Source organism: Cupressus sempervirens, chromosome 8, assembly GCF_028749045.1.
Source record: "Cupressus sempervirens isolate cs-2001-9-10 chromosome 8, ASM2874904v1, whole genome shotgun sequence".
NCBI lineage: Eukaryota > Viridiplantae > Streptophyta > Pinopsida > Cupressales > Cupressaceae > Cupressus > Cupressus sempervirens.
The window spans coordinates 135,564,944-135,583,738 of NC_143125.1; the positions used below are offsets into that span (position 1 = coordinate 135,564,944).

At 36.6% G+C, this 18,795-nt stretch overlaps 1 protein-coding gene across 4 annotated transcripts in view; it reads left to right on the top strand.

Moving 5' to 3' along the window:
- The window catches only part of LOC149541921 (callose synthase 9-like), a 185,758-nt gene that overhangs the window by 165,215 nt on the left and 1,748 nt on the right, over positions 1 to 18,795 (top strand). For all 4 annotated transcript variants that reach the window (XM_089796976.1, XM_089796977.1, XM_089796978.1 and 1 more), the window contains exons 45-48: positions 16,853 to 16,966; positions 17,078 to 17,166; positions 17,270 to 17,428; positions 17,514 to 17,616. In XM_089796976.1, the coding sequence (XP_089653102.1) occupies positions 16,853 to 16,966; positions 17,078 to 17,166; positions 17,270 to 17,428; positions 17,514 to 17,616 (465 nt within the window). The remainder of the gene's footprint in view (positions 1 to 16,852; positions 16,967 to 17,077; positions 17,167 to 17,269; positions 17,429 to 17,513; positions 17,617 to 18,795) is intronic.

Sequence of the window (18,795 nt, forward strand, 5' to 3'; positions counted from 1 at the left end):
TCAGATATATTATTAGCTCATCTTATCCTTAGTGTTTAGATGACAATGAAGGAAGGGCATTTCCGATTGGGCTATGCAATAATAATATCTTGAAAGACAAGGTCACATCATGTGGCATGCTTAATATGTGTCGTCAATACTTAAATACACAATTAATTTCAAGATAACATAAAACTTTTCAACTTCTTGTGGTATCTAAGATATTTGATATATAGAAAATCCATGTGTTCCTAATATTGCAGTAACTTGTGGGATCTTTATTTCTCCAAAACGTGAATTTAGGGATACTTGGGATTGTAGATATTTTCGTGCTTGCTTCCTTCTTTAACCCAACTTTGATTCTTGTCCTCTATTGTTTCTTAGAGTTGACAACATTGTTTTGCTATCCCTCTGCTAAGCCTGCTTTGAGAAATCTTGTATTTTATGTACCCTTCCATTGTGTAAAAGTATTGAAAGCTCTTTGCTTACCGTTTCTCAAATTTTCAGAAGTTAGTAGGTTGGTAAAAAAGGAAATTGGAAGCCTCTTCAACTTCATCCAAAGCAAGGGCAAGGGCAAAGAAAAAAAATGATCTTTGGCAACTCCACAACACCAATAAATGCAAATAAGGGCATCCATTGTCATAGTGGCACTTGAAATCTCAACAAAGAAAATACTGAGCAGAATAATACAGTGCTCATCCATGAAAGTACCAGCCACCAAGCCCAATAGATCTCCAACTGCCAAGATGCAATCTCTGAGAAAGGGGAATATTTCCCTACACCAGATGCGGGTGTAAGGAAACTTGAACATCTGCAGCCGCCAATGATCCAACAGTAACACTGTTCACAAAAAGGCCACAAACACAACCTCGAATAAGGGCTTTGATGACTTCCAAAAGGAAAGGCTCAGGGGCATACACCAGATAATGCTAAGAGCAAGGGAGGAAAACAGAATGTCCTCCAACTCCATAAGGATACCCTCTGCAGACAAACCACATACATTAAAAAAGGCGTTTCTCAAATGCAAAGGGGCAAAGGTGGAATAGGTAGGTTCAAAGCCCGTTACATGTGCAACAAAAGGTCCAAATAACAACGATGCAAACCCCATGATTACAGGCAGATGCTCCCAACCGCAGAAACACCTTCCAAAGTCTCTCAAATCTGCTTGGATCATCATCCTCGTTCTAAAATCCATTGTCTATGTCTCTAGAGTCCCAACATTTTAAAATCCCTCAATCTTGCTCAAACGCTCCGTGAATATGGAATTGTTTACATTATTGATAGTGTATAGTATAAGGAGTGTTCTTTTTGAAAGAAAAGGTTTTCTTGCTCATTTTTTGAATTTATTTTTCAAAGAATGAATGTGAATTTGATATTATTTGTAATTTGGTCTGCTAGCTACCAACAAGTTGATTATTGTTTTTTACGTCTTGATTTCAATCCTCATATGCTATTACTTTACAGTTTACCCCTGTTAGGGTCTTGGTGATCATAAAGAGTCAACATATGAGTTCATTGTAGATAGTTGCTGCAGAGATAGCCATCTCGCCAAGGACACTACATTGTAGTACTATGTTAAGAGACAAGTTATGTGACAAGCTTGTCAAGTCATTTGTGTTTAGTCTTGCAGTAATAACGCCAACTGCCTTTTTGATAACTTCCCCCTCTCGATGATGATGATGATCTATATGATTTATTTTGTACTTCACATATTCTCTTATTAGTTATGATCATAGTTATGAGACTGTACGAGTCCGACCAGGACTCTATGAGTTTGAGCCAGAGTCCACATTTCTAAGGCAAATGGCCTCTTGACTCAGACTTGACAGAGTCCTGGCAAAGTCCGCATGGACTCGTCAAGTCCAAGGACTCTCCTGACTCACAGAGTCCCAAGCTCTGGACTCTCTCTAGTAGCATGACTCATAAAGTGCAAACAATAATAAAATAAAGGGTTAAGTGAATTGTTTGTGCTTTGTATAACATCTATTTTACCTAAAAAGGTCATTCCATCCTTTGCTAATGCTTGTGATATAGAGAAAAGAGTTAGAAAAGAGTATTGGGGTTTTGAGAGAAAAATTAGCAAACCAATTGGCTCTCCCATTTCGATTGTTGATTGTTTGTGCAACTCTGTAGCTTGCACTGAAGTATTGAGAGGAGCTCAAGGAAGCATCAGAAGAGGCTTGTACAAACTTACATGCATTTCTATTGTTTGTGCAAAAATTGAAGAATCTTGTCTTTGTAGTTTGTTCATTACAACCTTCGCCTTCTCCATAGATAGGTCTAGGGCATTGATATATCATCGATTGTATTAGAGATTGTTGATCCTGTCTTCAGTAATGAAGACATGGAGTGGGTTTATTAGGTGGATTGGGAGTCAGAGGTAGTAGCGATGGCAGTCAAGGAGGCTATAGCGCAAGGAGATTGAGTGCAGGACCCTGATGCTAGGAGTGATGGATTTGAGTTTGATGATGAAGATTATTTGGGTGTGGATGAGGATGAGGATGCCCCTGAGGTTCAGCCTCAAACACATGGAGAGAGGATGGCTCTATAGTATTCCATGACTTATCTTAGGCGTATTTGTAGGAGGGCATAGGCTAATAGAGCCTTAGTCTTCTACACTCTAGTTGATATTTTTGATATATGTTTTGAACTTTTGATTCCATGGATATCATATATTGTAGACTTTTGACAGTAACACTATGTTTAAGTTTATGTTATGTTACTCAGTTTTTTTCCTTTAAAATTTTTCTTTTATACTTATGTGATCTATGCAAAATTGTTTACGAGTGTTAAGTAGCTTCTATTTATCTCAATTATTGTGTATTTGATGTTAGTTGACTAAATGATGCATGAAAAATATTTTTAAGTCCTTACAAATCTTTGAATTTCATGGGTTTTTTTGATTTTCCGAGTCTTGGCCGAGTTTGCTTACAGAGTCTTGAGTCCGAGCCCAATTTTGACTTTCTGAGTTAGAGGTGAGTCCGAGTCCCGTAACACTAGTTATGATGGTTTGAAGCATAGCTAGACAAGACAACAAACTTAGTGATCAAAATTCACTTTGGGAGAGCAGAATTAAAGCAGTTACAAAGGGCCTAATATTCTGACACCTTATTTTGGGGCAGTTATGAAAATCTTTCATTCATTCATTCAATAAAAAAAAAAAACTTAAGCCGCTCACATCAAATCTCTTGTTGAGGTAGTTGGTTCAAAGTAGATTATGGGTTTAGTCTTGTATAATATTTGTTCCGTGATTCATAATGGGCTTTTTGATAGATACCAAAAATCTTTGAATTTCATGGGTTTTTCGATTTTCCGAGTCTTGGCCGAGTCCGCTCGCAGAGTCTCGAGTCCGAGCCCAATTTTGACTTTTTGAGTTATAGGTGAGTTCGAGTCCCGTAACACTGGTTAAGATGGTTTGAAGCATAGCTAGACAAGACAACAAACTTAGTGATCAAAATTCACTTTGGGAGAGCAGAATTAAAGCAGTTACAAGGGGCCTAATATTCTGGCACCTTATTTTGGGGCAGTTATGAAAATCTTTCATTCATTCATTCAATTAAAAAAAAAACTTAAGCCACTCACATCAAATCTCTCTTGTTGAGGTAGCTGGTTCAAAATAGATTATGGGTTTATTCTTGCATAATATTTGTTCCCTGATTCATAATGGGCTTTTTGATAGACACCAAAGCTCAGGCTTGTTGATGAGAAATGTAGTCTTGACTAGTTTTCTAGCAGTGCATTATAATCATTGCTTGTAAGCATCTGCTAATGACTTTGTGCATTTCTAGTAGATAGCATTTTCTTAATGAGTATTCTTATCATGCTTCGAAATGATCCATCCAAAGCCAATCAACTGAATTATGTAATAAATACATTTGGTATGTTATTTATAGCTGTGCGTATTGTAACGTACTAACCTAGCTTGCGAGGAAAAAAATAATGTAAACTACCAAACTTTTTCTTTAAAACATGTTTAATTCAGGATGCAAATTTTTTTTTTGAAGAGAGTACAAGATGCTGAATACAGAACAGCTTTAACTAAGAATCATTTTAGATTTGTAGAAAGTAAAGAAACATTACAAGAATTTAAATTGGGTGCATAAATTTTATCTCAATCTCTATCTGATGTGAAAGAAGAAAGATTAGGAACATGCTCTTACCTAAAATAAGTCTAGAATCTCCAAGAAACATTTGACAACTTACGAGAGGAGAAGTATTGTGGAGGTTCTATGATGATGTTTGTTTCTTCATTATTGATGTTTACTTTCTATACACCTCTTGTCCTCTACTTCGACATCAATGACAACCATTCAATGAAGCTCAGCTTTGGGACTGGCTTCATTCAAACTAAAAAGTTTCTTCTTTCTATGGGGTGCGGGAAGAGGAGTATATTCCTCACCACTCTCTTCAGTCTCCATACTATTACCTCCTTAGTATACCTTAATGTGGGTGCTCGCAGTCCTCCTAGGGAAGGATTTACACTTATCATCCAAAGAATCCTCTTGATTCTCTTCAGAATCAGTCTCGCATCCCCTCTCAAACTTCACAACATTCTCCTGACCCTCTTCCTCAACTTAAAGAATTTGTTTGGGGGGGAAGCATGAGTCCTCTTTTTACAGTAGTCATAAATCAACAAAATGAGAGCTTGGTGAAGTACCAACAAATTAGGGTTCTTCCTATGATACATCATTACTAGCATTCAAGGAAGATAGGAGGTAGTAAGGTAGAGAGACCTAAATATAATGACAAAAGTGTTTTAACAGAACAATTTGGTAATCGTGGACCCTGGTTTTCTATTCCATAATGGACCTTCCATGGTTATGTATTCCATAATTGGTTTAAAAACTTCGCTCCACATAGGTTTAAATTGCTTAGGGTCAAGAAAAGAATTGGAACCTTTAACCAAAGCCTCCCTTTCTACATCAGTTGTTGGAAATTTTCTAACATCATTCTCCAAAACCCTCCTATTCCTAAAAAACTTCATATCAGACATGGAGAAGCCAAAGATTTCAGAAATAAGCTTCTTGGTTAGGTCAAATCACTTACCAAAATTTAAGACAGACATTGTTCCAGTTTTGCACAAATATGACAGTGACCTTTCTGTCATACCCGTACAGCTTCTCTGTGTATGGAGTGATCCCTCCTTTGGAAAGTCTCTACCAAATTTCCTCCTTCACTTTCCAATCTTTGCATGTTGTTAGCTCCATCCTCTTCAAATCCGCTTCCATTCTTAGAATAGCAGAGCAATCCCAATCCTTAGTCACAGGGCAAAACACATAAGCAACTGCAACAAGCAAAATAACCTCAAAAAACACCCACAATACGTTTGGGAATAATGAGAAATGATGGCTTTCCTCATAGTACAAACCCCACCGTAAGCACTGATTCTGATGATATTACAGATCCATTCCATCATTAAGGTTAATGCTGCCAATCTTGCTATTAATTTTATCATAATTAAGGAGAAATATGGTATTAGTTTCCATATTTGATTCTCCTTCCCAAACTTTTTCTCTTGGCCTAAGACAGCTATACTAGTTATAAGCTATTTGCCACTCTATTGGTTTCTCTATAGGAGTGCGGTTTCTCTAAAACATCAAGAAGCTTTATATTCTCCCTTTAGACACTTTATAATGTTATTTGAGTCCCCTTCGATCTGCACATTCTTACAATTTAGGCACTTGGTCAAAATAAGAGCTTGATAGGCGCACATGACTTCTACATGGTGGTTGATCAGGGACTCCAAGGGAAGCGCTATGCAGAAGTAACATTGCCATTTTCATCTTGCGCTACTCCCCCACACCCAGCAGGCCTAGGATTTCCCTTGGCCACCCCATCAAAATTAATTTTGATCTTTCCTTCTAGAGGCAAATGCCAAACCAAGCCATCTCTCTTCTTCTTAACTTTGCTTGGATATTTGGAAATAACAAAAGAAAGATTCCAATTTTCTGCAATCCTAATTTCCTCCTCCCAGCAAGCGATCACAAGATTATCCTTTTGTTCCTACTGGAAAAAGTTAATGTTTTCTCCAATGGCCCTCAAAATCTCCAGCAGCTACCTAAGATGGAGAGGTAGAGTCCCATAAAATCTTGTTGTTTCTTGCTTTCCAAAGTCCCCAAATCAGATGAGGAGGGGTAATGTCTCAAAGAACTCTCAACACCTTGTTAGGGAAAGGACACTGCCACTGGGAGAAGAAATCGTGGATGTAGGCAAGTAGTGCCCACCAAAGATTCGAATTGTAGAGGATCTAGGTCTAGACCTGCCAAGAAAAGGCACAATGGAAAAAAAGATGGGAGGCAGAATCCTCCTTATGGCATAAGTAGCATTTACTGGGGATAGAAACACCTCTTTTACAAAGATTATCAGTGGCAAGGATCTTATTTTGAAGAAAATGCCAATAAAAAAATGTTGATCTTGATGAGAAATTGTCGTTGATGTCAAGATTGATGCAAATTAATAATATAGTTGGATACATATTTGAATCTAACAACAAAGATAAATAATAGCACTCGGTGATACTATGTATGCAATACCAAGTCACGCAAGTTAAGTATGAACTTCGGAGAAGTGCTACAGCATTATTTGACTTGGTTAACAAACATCATAGCGAGTATACTGAAGGCATTGACGTGCTTAAGAAAGTTTGTAGAAAGCAGCTACAGGAGCCATTGAGTATATGAAGCAGATGCCACTGACATGCAACACCAGCGATAATGATACAAGACACTAGTGACAAAGAGTCATAAGTCAACAGAACCACAATGGTCTTATAGATATGACAGCGATAAAGACAACAGTATATACGTCATTATAGAATATACAATATAATTATTGGAAGATATAAACAGCCTGAGCCCAGTGAAAGATGGAGCCCTGCTGAAAGCATAAACAATGATCTGTAGGAAGGGTCACCATGAAGGAGAAACATCATAAATAATGACAGTGATGATATAATATTCAAAGCAACATATGGACAGCAAAAATTACATTGAGACAGTGACATTGGAAATGAACTTCAGTGAATATGATAACAGTTTCTTTGAGTGGTGTACTGAGCAGATTCGATGAAATCATTATCACAGTGAATAAGTTTCAGAACTCAGTATAGGTCAAGGATATATCTCATTCGAATGGTATATTGGAGAAATATGAGAAATTCAACTAACGTTTAAGAAGCGCCCAGGAGATAACGACAGTTCTGATTGAATATCTATATAAATAAAAAGACAAAAAATGATAATGCCACAGAAGGAAACAAAAGCCAACTTAGCTGACATGGGTACAAATACTTCTGTGTTCTGATGAGAATACATGCAATGGTGACAGTGGTAAAAAATATGAGTGTTGTTCTAGGAAAATACACACACACACACACACACATAATACATACATACACACGTAAATATACATATATATACTGGCCAGCGATAATATATACAGCATTTGAAAGGAAGATCATGAACAAAGAGTGACACTAGCAATCACCGCATGGCAGTAATATGATGTAAAAGATAAAATCTGAAATGCGAATCGTATGCCATCAGATCTGTAAACAAAAACTTGCAATGCTGTCCACCATGTCAGTAGTAAAAGGAAGAACGATTAATTTAGAAGCAGTGCTCTAATACTTATGAAAAGAAAAATCGATGTCACTATATAAAGATCCCGATAAATATAAAGTTGAGCAATGGTGATTATAAGATGTAATAAAGATATATAAAATAATTAAAGTTGAAAGGGTGCAATTAATTCACGACTTTTCAAATATCTTCTAGATAGAAAAGATATAAATAAGACATGTGTAAGAACAAGAGTACATATACATATATATACTGGCCAGGGATAATATATACAGTGTTTATAAGCAAGATCATGAACAAAGAGTGACAGTAGCGATCACGACATGGCAGTAAGATGATGTAAAAGATATAATCAGAAATGCAAATCATATGCCATCAGATCAGTAAAACAAAAACTTGCAATGCTGTCCACCAAGTCAGTAGTAAAAAGAAGAGCGTTTAATTTATGAGCAGTGCTTTAATACTTATGAAAAGAAAAATAGAAGTCGCTATATAAAAATCCTGATAAACATAAAGTTGAGCAATGGTGATTATAAGATGTAACAAAGATAGATAAAATAATTAAAGTTGAAAAGGCACAACTAATTGATGACTTTTCAAATATCTTCTAGATAGAAAAGATATAAATAAGACAAGTGTAAGAATGAGAGTATGCAGATGAGAGAACAAAAAAATGAATAGAGTGAAAATAAAGATATATATATAAGAATTTGGTATAGCTCTGATACCATGTAAGAATTCGCCTAAGGAAAAAATTCACCTAAGAACTAAGAATTCAAACACAAGCACAACTGTAGACCAAAAATGGATATGATCAATTAATTAGAGTATGTCCTCATACATTGCTCTATTCAGTATGTGATGTTGTGATATCCAAACACACTAGGAGTGCCTGTACATAAAGGCCTCTCAGGAAGCACCTAGAATGTCTCTAGAAAGGACCAGGAGATAAGATAAGCATCATGACAACTAAGCACATGCCTTATCCATCATTCTAGATGAGTGGATAAGAATGACAAGGTTGTAGACACCATGTGCTTAATTAGTGTGCTGTGTTGTAGACATCATGTGCATAAAAGAGGTGCGAACTCCTGTGTTGTCAACATGACAACTCACAAGAGTACACATACTCCTAGTTGACTAATAAATAAATAATAAAAATATGCATTAACCTAAATAAACTTAAGTGTAAATAGTAAATACTTATTTACACCAAGAATATATATATATATATATATATATATTCATATTTGTAGTATCTGATATATATTTATATAGAAGAAAGGTGATAAGAGAAACTAAAAAAGAAAGATATATATTGAGATTATAAATCTAGTGCTTCCTGTTGGTCGCTGCTTGCAAAGTGTGGGAGTTGGAGCTTCCAATTAGTCGGTGCTCATAAACATAGGGGTTGGAGCCTCTAGTGGGTTGGAGTCTACAAAACATTGTAAAAAAACAAGTTAATAGAAAAGCAACTATTTTGTCGTGGTTTTCTTCCACACTGGGTCTCCACGTAAATATTATGTTATTGTGTTCATGTGCATAATTGTTTATTTCAGTATGTGAACTTATTGCTTGGATATACGTTTCAAATTAAAAAAGTTATTATACAGATTCACCCCGTCTTAGTATAATCATGCGCTCTTCATATCTTAGGAATGAGAATCTTCACCCAAGAAGTGGAATCATCCCTATTGTATATAAGCATAAGCCAACCCACGATCACCTTTACAAAAAAAGTAGGGTGCCCTCTCTACTCTATATAGTTTCTCATTTTTATGGCAAATATCGTGGCTACCTTTCCCAATATCTCACCTCGAACCCCTTGAGGATAGTAGGGCCAACTTAGAATAGTAGGGGCCTCCTGTCTAAACCAAGTGGCCCAAAAGGGGACAACATCAGATGACTTAGTCAACAGGGAGATGGCTAAAGATATAGAACAACTACCTCCATAAGTACCATTGCAAATTATCAAATCCTAGGAATCCTCCTCATTCACCATCCAAGCATTAAGCATAAATTGTAAGGGACCCAACGCCAAACTAATTGTTGCTAAGATGCTCTAGTGCTAGCGATGCCAGTAGTCTCTAACCACAGTCCTAACAAAAGCCGCATAACTATAGAGGGGGTGATCCAATAACCATTCATCCTCCCAGATATGGATTCTTCTGCCATTTTCCACCTTCCATCTTGTTCTAGGAGTGACGATCTCTATAAGATTTTGTATGTCATTCCGCATAAAAGAACCATTGATAACAACAAGAGACAAGATGAGATCCAACAACGAAGTGTAGTTTCTCAAGTATATACTTTTCCAAATTTAGTTCCCCTGTTGGACATACCCAAGGTTCTCCTTAATTGCCTAGCTAGTAGGACTTTTGTCAAAGGTTTTGATGTTTTTGATTCCTAGATCCCCTTGCTTCTTAGTTTTACAAACATTCTACTAAGCTAAGATCGGAAGACAATTTTTCTCAGGAATATTTCCATTTTTCTTTCAATGATAACATCAGACTTCGTTGAAAATTTGAACAAGTTGAGAGTGTAAGGAGGTAGTTTATGAAGTGAAAAGTTTAAGTAATTGAATTTTACAACCTAGCTCAGTAATGCTTCTGACCAACTAGTTCATTATTAAATCTATCAACAAGAAAATTCGAGAAAGATTCTGGAGGTTTCTGCTCGAGTGGGACACCAATGTAAGTTGACAATTTAGCAATAGATAAGATAGGATAATTTATTAATGTCAAACTTCAGACCACCAAAAGGGTCTAAGGGACTAAAAGTTACAACAAAGAGACAACCAACAATTGGAACACCAAATGATGTCGGGGGAAAGAATAAGCAACCAAGAAATAAAAGAAAGAACAATGAGAACACCACTAGGGGGCATAAGCAGAGGAGAACGAGGACAATTAAGAGCTCCCAGCCATAGAGAAGTACCATAGAACAAAAAGGTAGCTACCTAGGCAAGTGGGGGTTTGAGGCCATCTCCAAAAGCCATTGGGGCTGGAAGGCTATTGTCGAGGTTTGTGGTCTCTACGAGGTCTAACAGACAATTGAAGTATAAGGACCCAACAAATGCTTTGTGCCTTTGGTGGAGGTGATTGACATGAAGGAGGTGATGAGCTGATACGACCCATCTCGGGGGAGACTAAAGTTGTAAGGCGTGATCATGAAGACGCATAGCCTCATAGAGGTAGAGCACTAGGCATCGATGGTCAGTGTATCTGAAAAAGGAAGTGAAGGACCAACAATCCCTGAACAATCAATGAGACCTCCCATGAATCTCAAAATAGATGAGGCAGTGAAGCAAAGTGTAACTCCGTCTCAGTCATACCCATGTGACAAAGCTAGAAAATTTGATTATCTCTGTCAATTTAGTGTTCAGTTTGGATGCAAAGTTGATGGGAGCCTGCTCTAAAGGAGACTAGAGGAATATGCAAGACATGAGTCTAGCGTCGCTCAACATAAGAGGGATGTACAATGATCCCATCCCAAATACAATATAGTGTTCCACATTAAAGACAATCCTGGGACACGGTCCCCCCAAGGGATTGATCTAGGTTGTGTGAATATACCTCTTGTTGATGTCCATCTTGATGGTCCTATTCAACTCCGACTGGGTAGGGAGGAGAGAAGTGGGAGCATCCAACGCTACTGGAAGGGAGGGAGACAGTCAATATTAATATGCCCACAGAGCCTAAGAGAGTACAAGCCTGAGCTTACCAACACTAGGCCCAACTAGTCGGGTCAATGGTCGTGATCACCTCTAAGGAGTGATAAGCCAAGTAAGGATATTTGTGTTGGCCTTCTGTAAAGTTGGCAAATTCTCGAAGCTGTTGAAGGAACTGGGTTAGGTCAAAAGATTGTATTGAGTTTAAAGTGGTGAGCCCCAAACTTTGCCAAAATGATGCTAGTAGGGGTAGTCTACTAGCACCTGATAATGCACCAAAGGAGAAGAGTTTGAACCCGCTTAACAGAAGCCCAATTAGAGGCTCAGAGGGAGGACCCTCAAACCATAGTACAAAAAAATGACGAAATATCACCAAACACACATTATTTCGCGGGTTAGAGAGTTGAATGAAATAAACCCACCAATGCTCGGTTCCGTAATTTGTAAATAATCACTGCATTTTTTTGGTAAATATCGCCAAATTTCGCACATAAACATAGTTGAAAATGGAAATTTCATTGATCATTTAATTTTTAAAATAATATCCAGTTGGTTTAAATTTTTAGGTTTTTAACTTTTTGTCTTGTATGCTCGAGCAGATATGTATAAGACATAATCATATTATCGTTGACCATTGTTACTGGCGACGACAAGCGACGACGAGCAAAGGCACTGGTTTCTCGATTGGCAAAAAAGATGGAATTGACTGATAGAAAAGAAGAAAGGTAGGAATTGACTGGTGGTTGTTTCATAACCGACTAGCAAAATCGACAAGTTTGAATCCATTGGTTGCAATCGACAGGAGGTAAGTTACCATTTTTACTTAGTCATTTTTGTTTTCGTATGAGAATTTTATTGGCATTTATGTAATGAAATTCAAACACTGCATAATTAATATTAAATTCATTTTTTTATAATATTGTATGCTATTTTTTATTATATTGTTAAATAATATATGAATTGTATTAAATTCTAATTAATTAAAATCTAAACTTTTAAATACACTTATAGAATATACAAGTAACGGTATTAGTAAATAGTAATAGTAATACTTTATAATTGTAATTTTATATAGTATATTACTATATACTATTATACTTTATTTACTATTAAATCTTATATGACAATACATAATAAATTAAAATTTATTATTAAATAATATAGGACTATGTTAAAAATTATATAATATTGTATGTATATATGTATATAATATTATAATTTATATTATATTTTGGTTGAGCAATTTAAAAATAGTATATATCTGATATGCATTTGATAATTTGGTATGGATAATTGTAATTTCATTACAAGCTTCTAACATCTAATTATAAAGTATTGCTTTTGCTAGGTTCTCAAACTTCATAAGATGGCCGCTGGCAGAGAGAAGCACGCATTATGGAAATATTGGATCTTAGGAGAAGGCAAAGGACATGTCAAATGTATCTTTTGTCCTAAGCATATGACTTCAGGCATTAGCCGATTGAAATACCATCTTGCAATGATAACATGCAGTGATATTACACCATGTGATACATGTCTGGAAGAGGCTACAAGAGAGGCTTTGACAAGCCTTCAAAAATATGTGCAAAATAAGGTAGCGAAAAAGAGGACATTTGAGGCCATGGCAGCCCCAATGGGGACTTTTAGTTCTACATGATCACAAACAGGAGGAGAGGCTTCCTCTTCTATTGGGCCTTGGATATGAGGATCGGGAAGTGGGGTGGGTCTTTATTAGACTTTTGGGTTCCATGCAACACTCCTAGTGCTCAACTCGGCTTGCTAGGCACTGCATGGAACAAAGAGATTCATGAGAAGACAATGGTGGCAATTAGAAGATTTGGATCCGCAATGATATTCCCTTCAATGCTTTATGTAGTCCACATTGGGATCAAGTGGTAACTTCGATTTGTTTGTCTAGTAAGGGGTTTAAGTCCCCAACTCCTTATGAGGTTAGTGGGCCATTGTTGGATGGTGTTGTAAGAAACATTCACCAGCTTGTGGAAGAGCAAAGAAAAGTTTGGGAACAGAAAGGCTGCACTATTAAATCGGATGGGTGGACCGATGGCAGGAATAGGACACTCATCAACTTCATAGTTGCTTCAGGGGTGCATTTGGTATTTCTGAAATCAGTTGATGCCTTTGATCAAAGTAAAAAATGTAGAAAATTTGTGCAACATGTTGGATGAGGTGGTAATAGAAGTGGGAGTGGCTAATGTCATCTAGATTGTGATTGATAATGCAACTACGTATGTGGCAGCTAGTAGACTTCTGATGGAGAGGCATCCCACATTATTTTGGAGCCCTTGTGCTGCCCATTGTCTTGACTTGCTTCTTGAGGATCTAGGGAAACTAAGCTGGGTGGAGAAGGTGGTCAAAGATGGAAGGAATATTGCGAAGTACATCTATAATCATACATGGGTCTTTTGTCTTATGAGAGAGCACACTAGTGGTAAGGATCTTGTACGAGAAGGGGTCACATGCTTTGCTACTAATTTTCTAATTGCAAAACATATTTGAGACATTGTTAGACCTCAGGTGCATGTTTCTTAATAAGAAATGGTTAGAGAGTCTATATGCAAAGAAGCCTGAAGCAAAGAAGATTGTGAGGATTGCATTTGATGCTAGCTTTGAAAAGCTAATGGAGGAGACCCTCAAAGTAAGTTTTCAAGTCTTCATTGATGATTTATTATTTAATTTTGAAATATTTTCATTGGCTGATTTTTGTATGTTTTATTATGTCCAGGTGTTAGAACCATTGGTGAAGGTTCTACGATTGTGGATGGGGATAAAAACCCCATGGGATTTTTATATAAGGCCATGGATAGGGCAAAAGATGTCATTCAATGCTTGTATAGGTCAAATGAGACCAAATATAGACCAATATGGAACATCATTGATTGTAGGTGGAACTGGCAACTCCACCAACACATTCATGCAGCTACCCTTCTTGAAGCCCAACTACTATTTCTCCAACACTTTTAAAGCAGATGCATAGCTTCAAATTGGCTTGGACACATGTATTCGAAGATTGTTGCTGATATGGACCACAGAGACCTCATACTTGATGAGTTGCAGAGCTAATAGAGGAAAGAGGGGCCATTTTTTTCTTCTCTTGATTGAAAACATAGGAGATACACCTTGTAGCTTAGGTAAAAAAGAACATGTGTTCAGTTTTATCATACCATTTATTTCACTTGTGAAGTTAATTGGAAGTTTTGCCATATTATAAATAGTTTGTTTACTCCTTGCAAATTTTTTGTGGGAAGATTATGGTGCCACAATGCCTATCTTCAACAGCTTGCCATCCGAATTTTATCACAACCTTGTAGTGCTTTTGGCTGTGAGAGAAATTGGAGTACTTTTCAGAGCATACACACAAAGAAATGTAATAGGTTAACTCAAAAGCATTTGAATGACTTGGTTTACGTGAAGTACAACCTTCTCTTGCATGAGAAGAAGGTGAGAGGGCAAGCTTCATATGAAGCACTAGACTTGGATGATATTGATCCATATTCGGCAGATTGGATTGCTCCTTCTGATGCTGAGGATGCAGATGGGGATGTGGGTGAACCTTTATTGACAAATGAGCTGCTAGCTGAGTTTGAGAGAGAAGCAGATGACTGAGATGCAGATGTGGCAGCATGTGAGGAGGAACATGAGCTTGGTCATCCATCAGAGGCTTTTGTCGAGCCTAAGGCACCTATAAGGGCACCTGTTGAGGATGTTGCCACAACAACTACTTCAGCATATGCCATATTGCCATATTTTTATTTTAAGAACAGTGAAAAAAACTAAAAATTAATATAGATAATAAATTATAAAATAAAAAATCATAGAACTAAGAAGATTCAACTATCAACAAGATTCAAGAATGAAACTTGAAACTTGAAAGTAACTTAGTAAAACTAACCAAAAAAACTAAGTACAATAAAAAAAACCCTACCTTGAAGGCTTGAACTTGAGGAGACACTTGCCAAATCAAACTTTCTTGCTCCTCTTGCTCCTCTTGATCTTGCAATCCCTTGCAAAACCACCCATTAATCTCTCACAAGCTCCTCCAAACACTCTTTCTCACTTAGCTCCTTGCTGCTCCAAAATGGTGAAATGAAATGATGAAATGAAAATGAGATCTATTGGTCTTATTAAGCCTTCAAATAGACCACATGGGATCCACAACCAATTAGGGTTAGCATACTTAGAAAACAAAAACGAAAAAAAAGCAAAAAGTATTGTTTTTTAAAGCCTTTTTGGGCCTCTTCTCGGCGCACCCCGTGAGCACCCGCGCGCCCGGGAAGCACCTGAGCACCACGTCCCACCTGGGTGCTCGACAGGTGCGGCGGCAAAAAAGCCGCTGGTGGGGGTGCTTGGGTGCGTGACGCACCCGCACTGGGTGCAGCCAGGTTTTGACCCGGGTGTGCGCACCTGGGTTACACGTATATTAATATATATCAAGAGGCCAAAAAACAAGTCCAACCTATGAATGCATATGAACTATGTTGGAAGTGTTGATTCAGAGATCAATGGAGTGTTGGATGTGGAAGTCACGAGCTTTTGAAATTTTGTTCATATTGCAAATTGAGAATTGAAAATGGCTAGTAAATTTAGTTTAAAGTTTTTATTCAAGCCTTTAGGTTGTTTAATTGAAAATTTGTTCATATTACAGAATTTTTTAAAATTGAATATCTGTTCATATGGCAAGTTTAAGTGACTTGCAGATTTGAATTTGAATTTTTACAATCATAAACCGTGAAAATTCAAGCTTGCAATTTGCTTATATTCACAAAATATATCATGAACAAACTTAAAAAAATTCCCATAACTTCTGTGTGCAAGATTCCGTTGATCTTTGAATCAATTTCACCATACAAAGGAGTCAAAGAATATTAAGTTTAGAAATTTAGAACCTGTAGGTTGTTTAAACTTTTAGCATGTATGAATTATCAGCCATAGTTTGCGAACTCTGTGAGTGTACTCTCTCTTTTGTTTTCCTCTGCAAGTTCCTACAAGCTCAACTTGTGAATTTTTATAGACATGGAGAAAACATGGATTTAAATTGCCAGTGTGTAAAAAGCTGGTTAAAACACAATTTTTGCATGTCCTCTTGGTTACAAAATCATGGATGTTTTCTGTTTTGAGAAGTCAATTTTCTTTTAACATTTTATCATTGAATTTTGCAAAAAGAAAAATGTTTTCTAAGGAATTTTCACTTTTATTTCTCTCTACATTGCTGATTTTTTGTAGTATATTTTCCAAGTTTTTGTTAAGTGAAAGATTGGGTTCATAGAATACTCTCTGTGTCTGATTCTGCAAACTACAATATCAACACTTTTAATGTAGAAAGGATTATGTATTGTGGGTTGTTGTTTTGATTGTTTAACCATGAAGTCATACCCTGCAGGCTGTTTAAACATTTAAAATTTATCAACATTTTTACCATGAAAGGATTTATCTAGTATGGTCTCTTGGCTTGGCTGGTTGCTTATAATTAAATTTTAAACTATGGAATGTCAATCTTCATGGCCACTCCCTCAATTGAAACAGATATTTTTATAAAAATAACATTTGCATCAATTGGATTTTAACATTTAGATTTAAAGTTGATTCTTTGAACCTTTCCCTGCAGGCCATTGTCAATTTTGTGACAATGCAGCTTCAGTTATGCTCTATATATTTTACATTTTCTCTTGGAACAAGAACACATTACTTCGGCCGTACCATTCTTCATGGTGGTGCAAAGGTAAGATATTATCTTTTTCCATCCATGTTTGATCTTATTCTGTTTGGCGCTCTTATTTAAGATTTAATGTTTCCCATACAAACTCTGTTTTTGGATTATCTGCAATCTCAGTATCGAGCAACTGGAAGAGGTTTTGTCGTTCAGCATATCAAATTCGCGGAGAATTATAGGCTTTACTCTCGAAGCCATTTTATAAAAGCGTGAGTGTCTTCTGCAACAGTTGAGCAAATTGATAAATGAATTTTCTGTTACACTAATTGAACTAGTATGCATAATTGCTTACATTATGATCTCATTTAACAGACTGGAAGTGGTAGTTCTATTAGTCGTCAACTTGGCATACGGCTTTGATGAGAAGGGTGCATTTGCATACATCCTCCTCAACTTCAGTAGTTGGTTTCTTGCCATATCTTGGCTATTTGCCCCTTATATCTTCAATCCATCTGGCTTTGAATGGCAGAAGTAAGTGAAAAATGGCTTTAGATTAATCTATATGGCTGCTCCCTAGTGCATATGATCAAGTAGTAATATGCGTTATTGTGAACAGAACTGTGAAGGACTTTGATGATTGGACCAATTGGCTCCTATATAGAGGTGGAATCGGTGTCAAAGGAGAAGAGAGTTGGGAAGCTTGGTGGGAGGAGGAACAGGCAAGAAATGCTATCTGTTTAACTAGATATACATATGGATGAAATAGATTTTATAGATTTGATAAGTAGCTTGTAGAAAAAAATGGATTGCATGGAAGTGCACCCTGAAGTCCAATCAAGGCATATAGTAAAGGCTAAAAAGTGATCAGGAAACAAAATCAAGTCATGAAAATTATACTTTTCATCTTATTGACAATCTCTGCATTGTTTATTTGTTTCACTTTCAAGTTTCTGTCAGTTGCTTCTGTTGTAAGAAAAATGGAATTCTTGGTTAAATACAAATAGAATTCATGTTTAAAAAATTGAATACCAAAAACTGAAATTGGGAGTCACTTCCAGAACTTGATAAGCTACTTTTCAATAGTTCTTCATTGATCACAAGAACACAAAATTTATGTGGGAACCCTCTTGGAGAAAAGGCATGACAAAGTACTGCTTATATAAATGCTTCTCTTACAATCTTCATAAGAACTAATTTGTAGGAAACATCAATCTATTCTTAAATGATTTGTAAGCATCAACCCATTAGGGATACCAATTCTCACTTGAATGATTTTTACGAACCAACCCACTGGCTAAGCTAAACTTAGCAAGACACACATACCTCTTCTTTTGGGAAGCACTAGTTTCCAAATAAGTATTCTTCTCCTCAAAATATTTCCTTTTCAATTGATGATAAACACTTTCTTTGCCTTCATAAAATCTGACCATACATATTTGATGCAGTCCTTTGCACTTCTCTTAAAACTTTGCATTTAAATTTCTCCACAAATTTAATGTAGAAATCCTTAAATCTGTCTTATCACTTGTTTGAAGATATGCTACAAATTTCCTTCAAATCTACTCATATCCCTCTTTTAGGCCTGAATGTAAACTTGCTCAAACTTATTTACAAATCATTTCACATCTGCATTAATTCTTCCTCACAAACCTGCTACCAACTCTTCATTAATCTGCTGCATTCTTCATATTTAGATCTGCTTACTTCCTCGTCCTCAAGTATTGAGTAATTGCATTTTTCCTTATAGACATCCGCTCAGACTCATTAATATGTGCCAATCCTTCATATATATTTGTGCTGCATATCCTTTCTCCATCTACTCTTTTTTCTGGTCTAAAACAGTTGATATTTAGTTCCACGTCTTTAGCATCTAATTGTGTCACTTCAGTTGCGAAGGG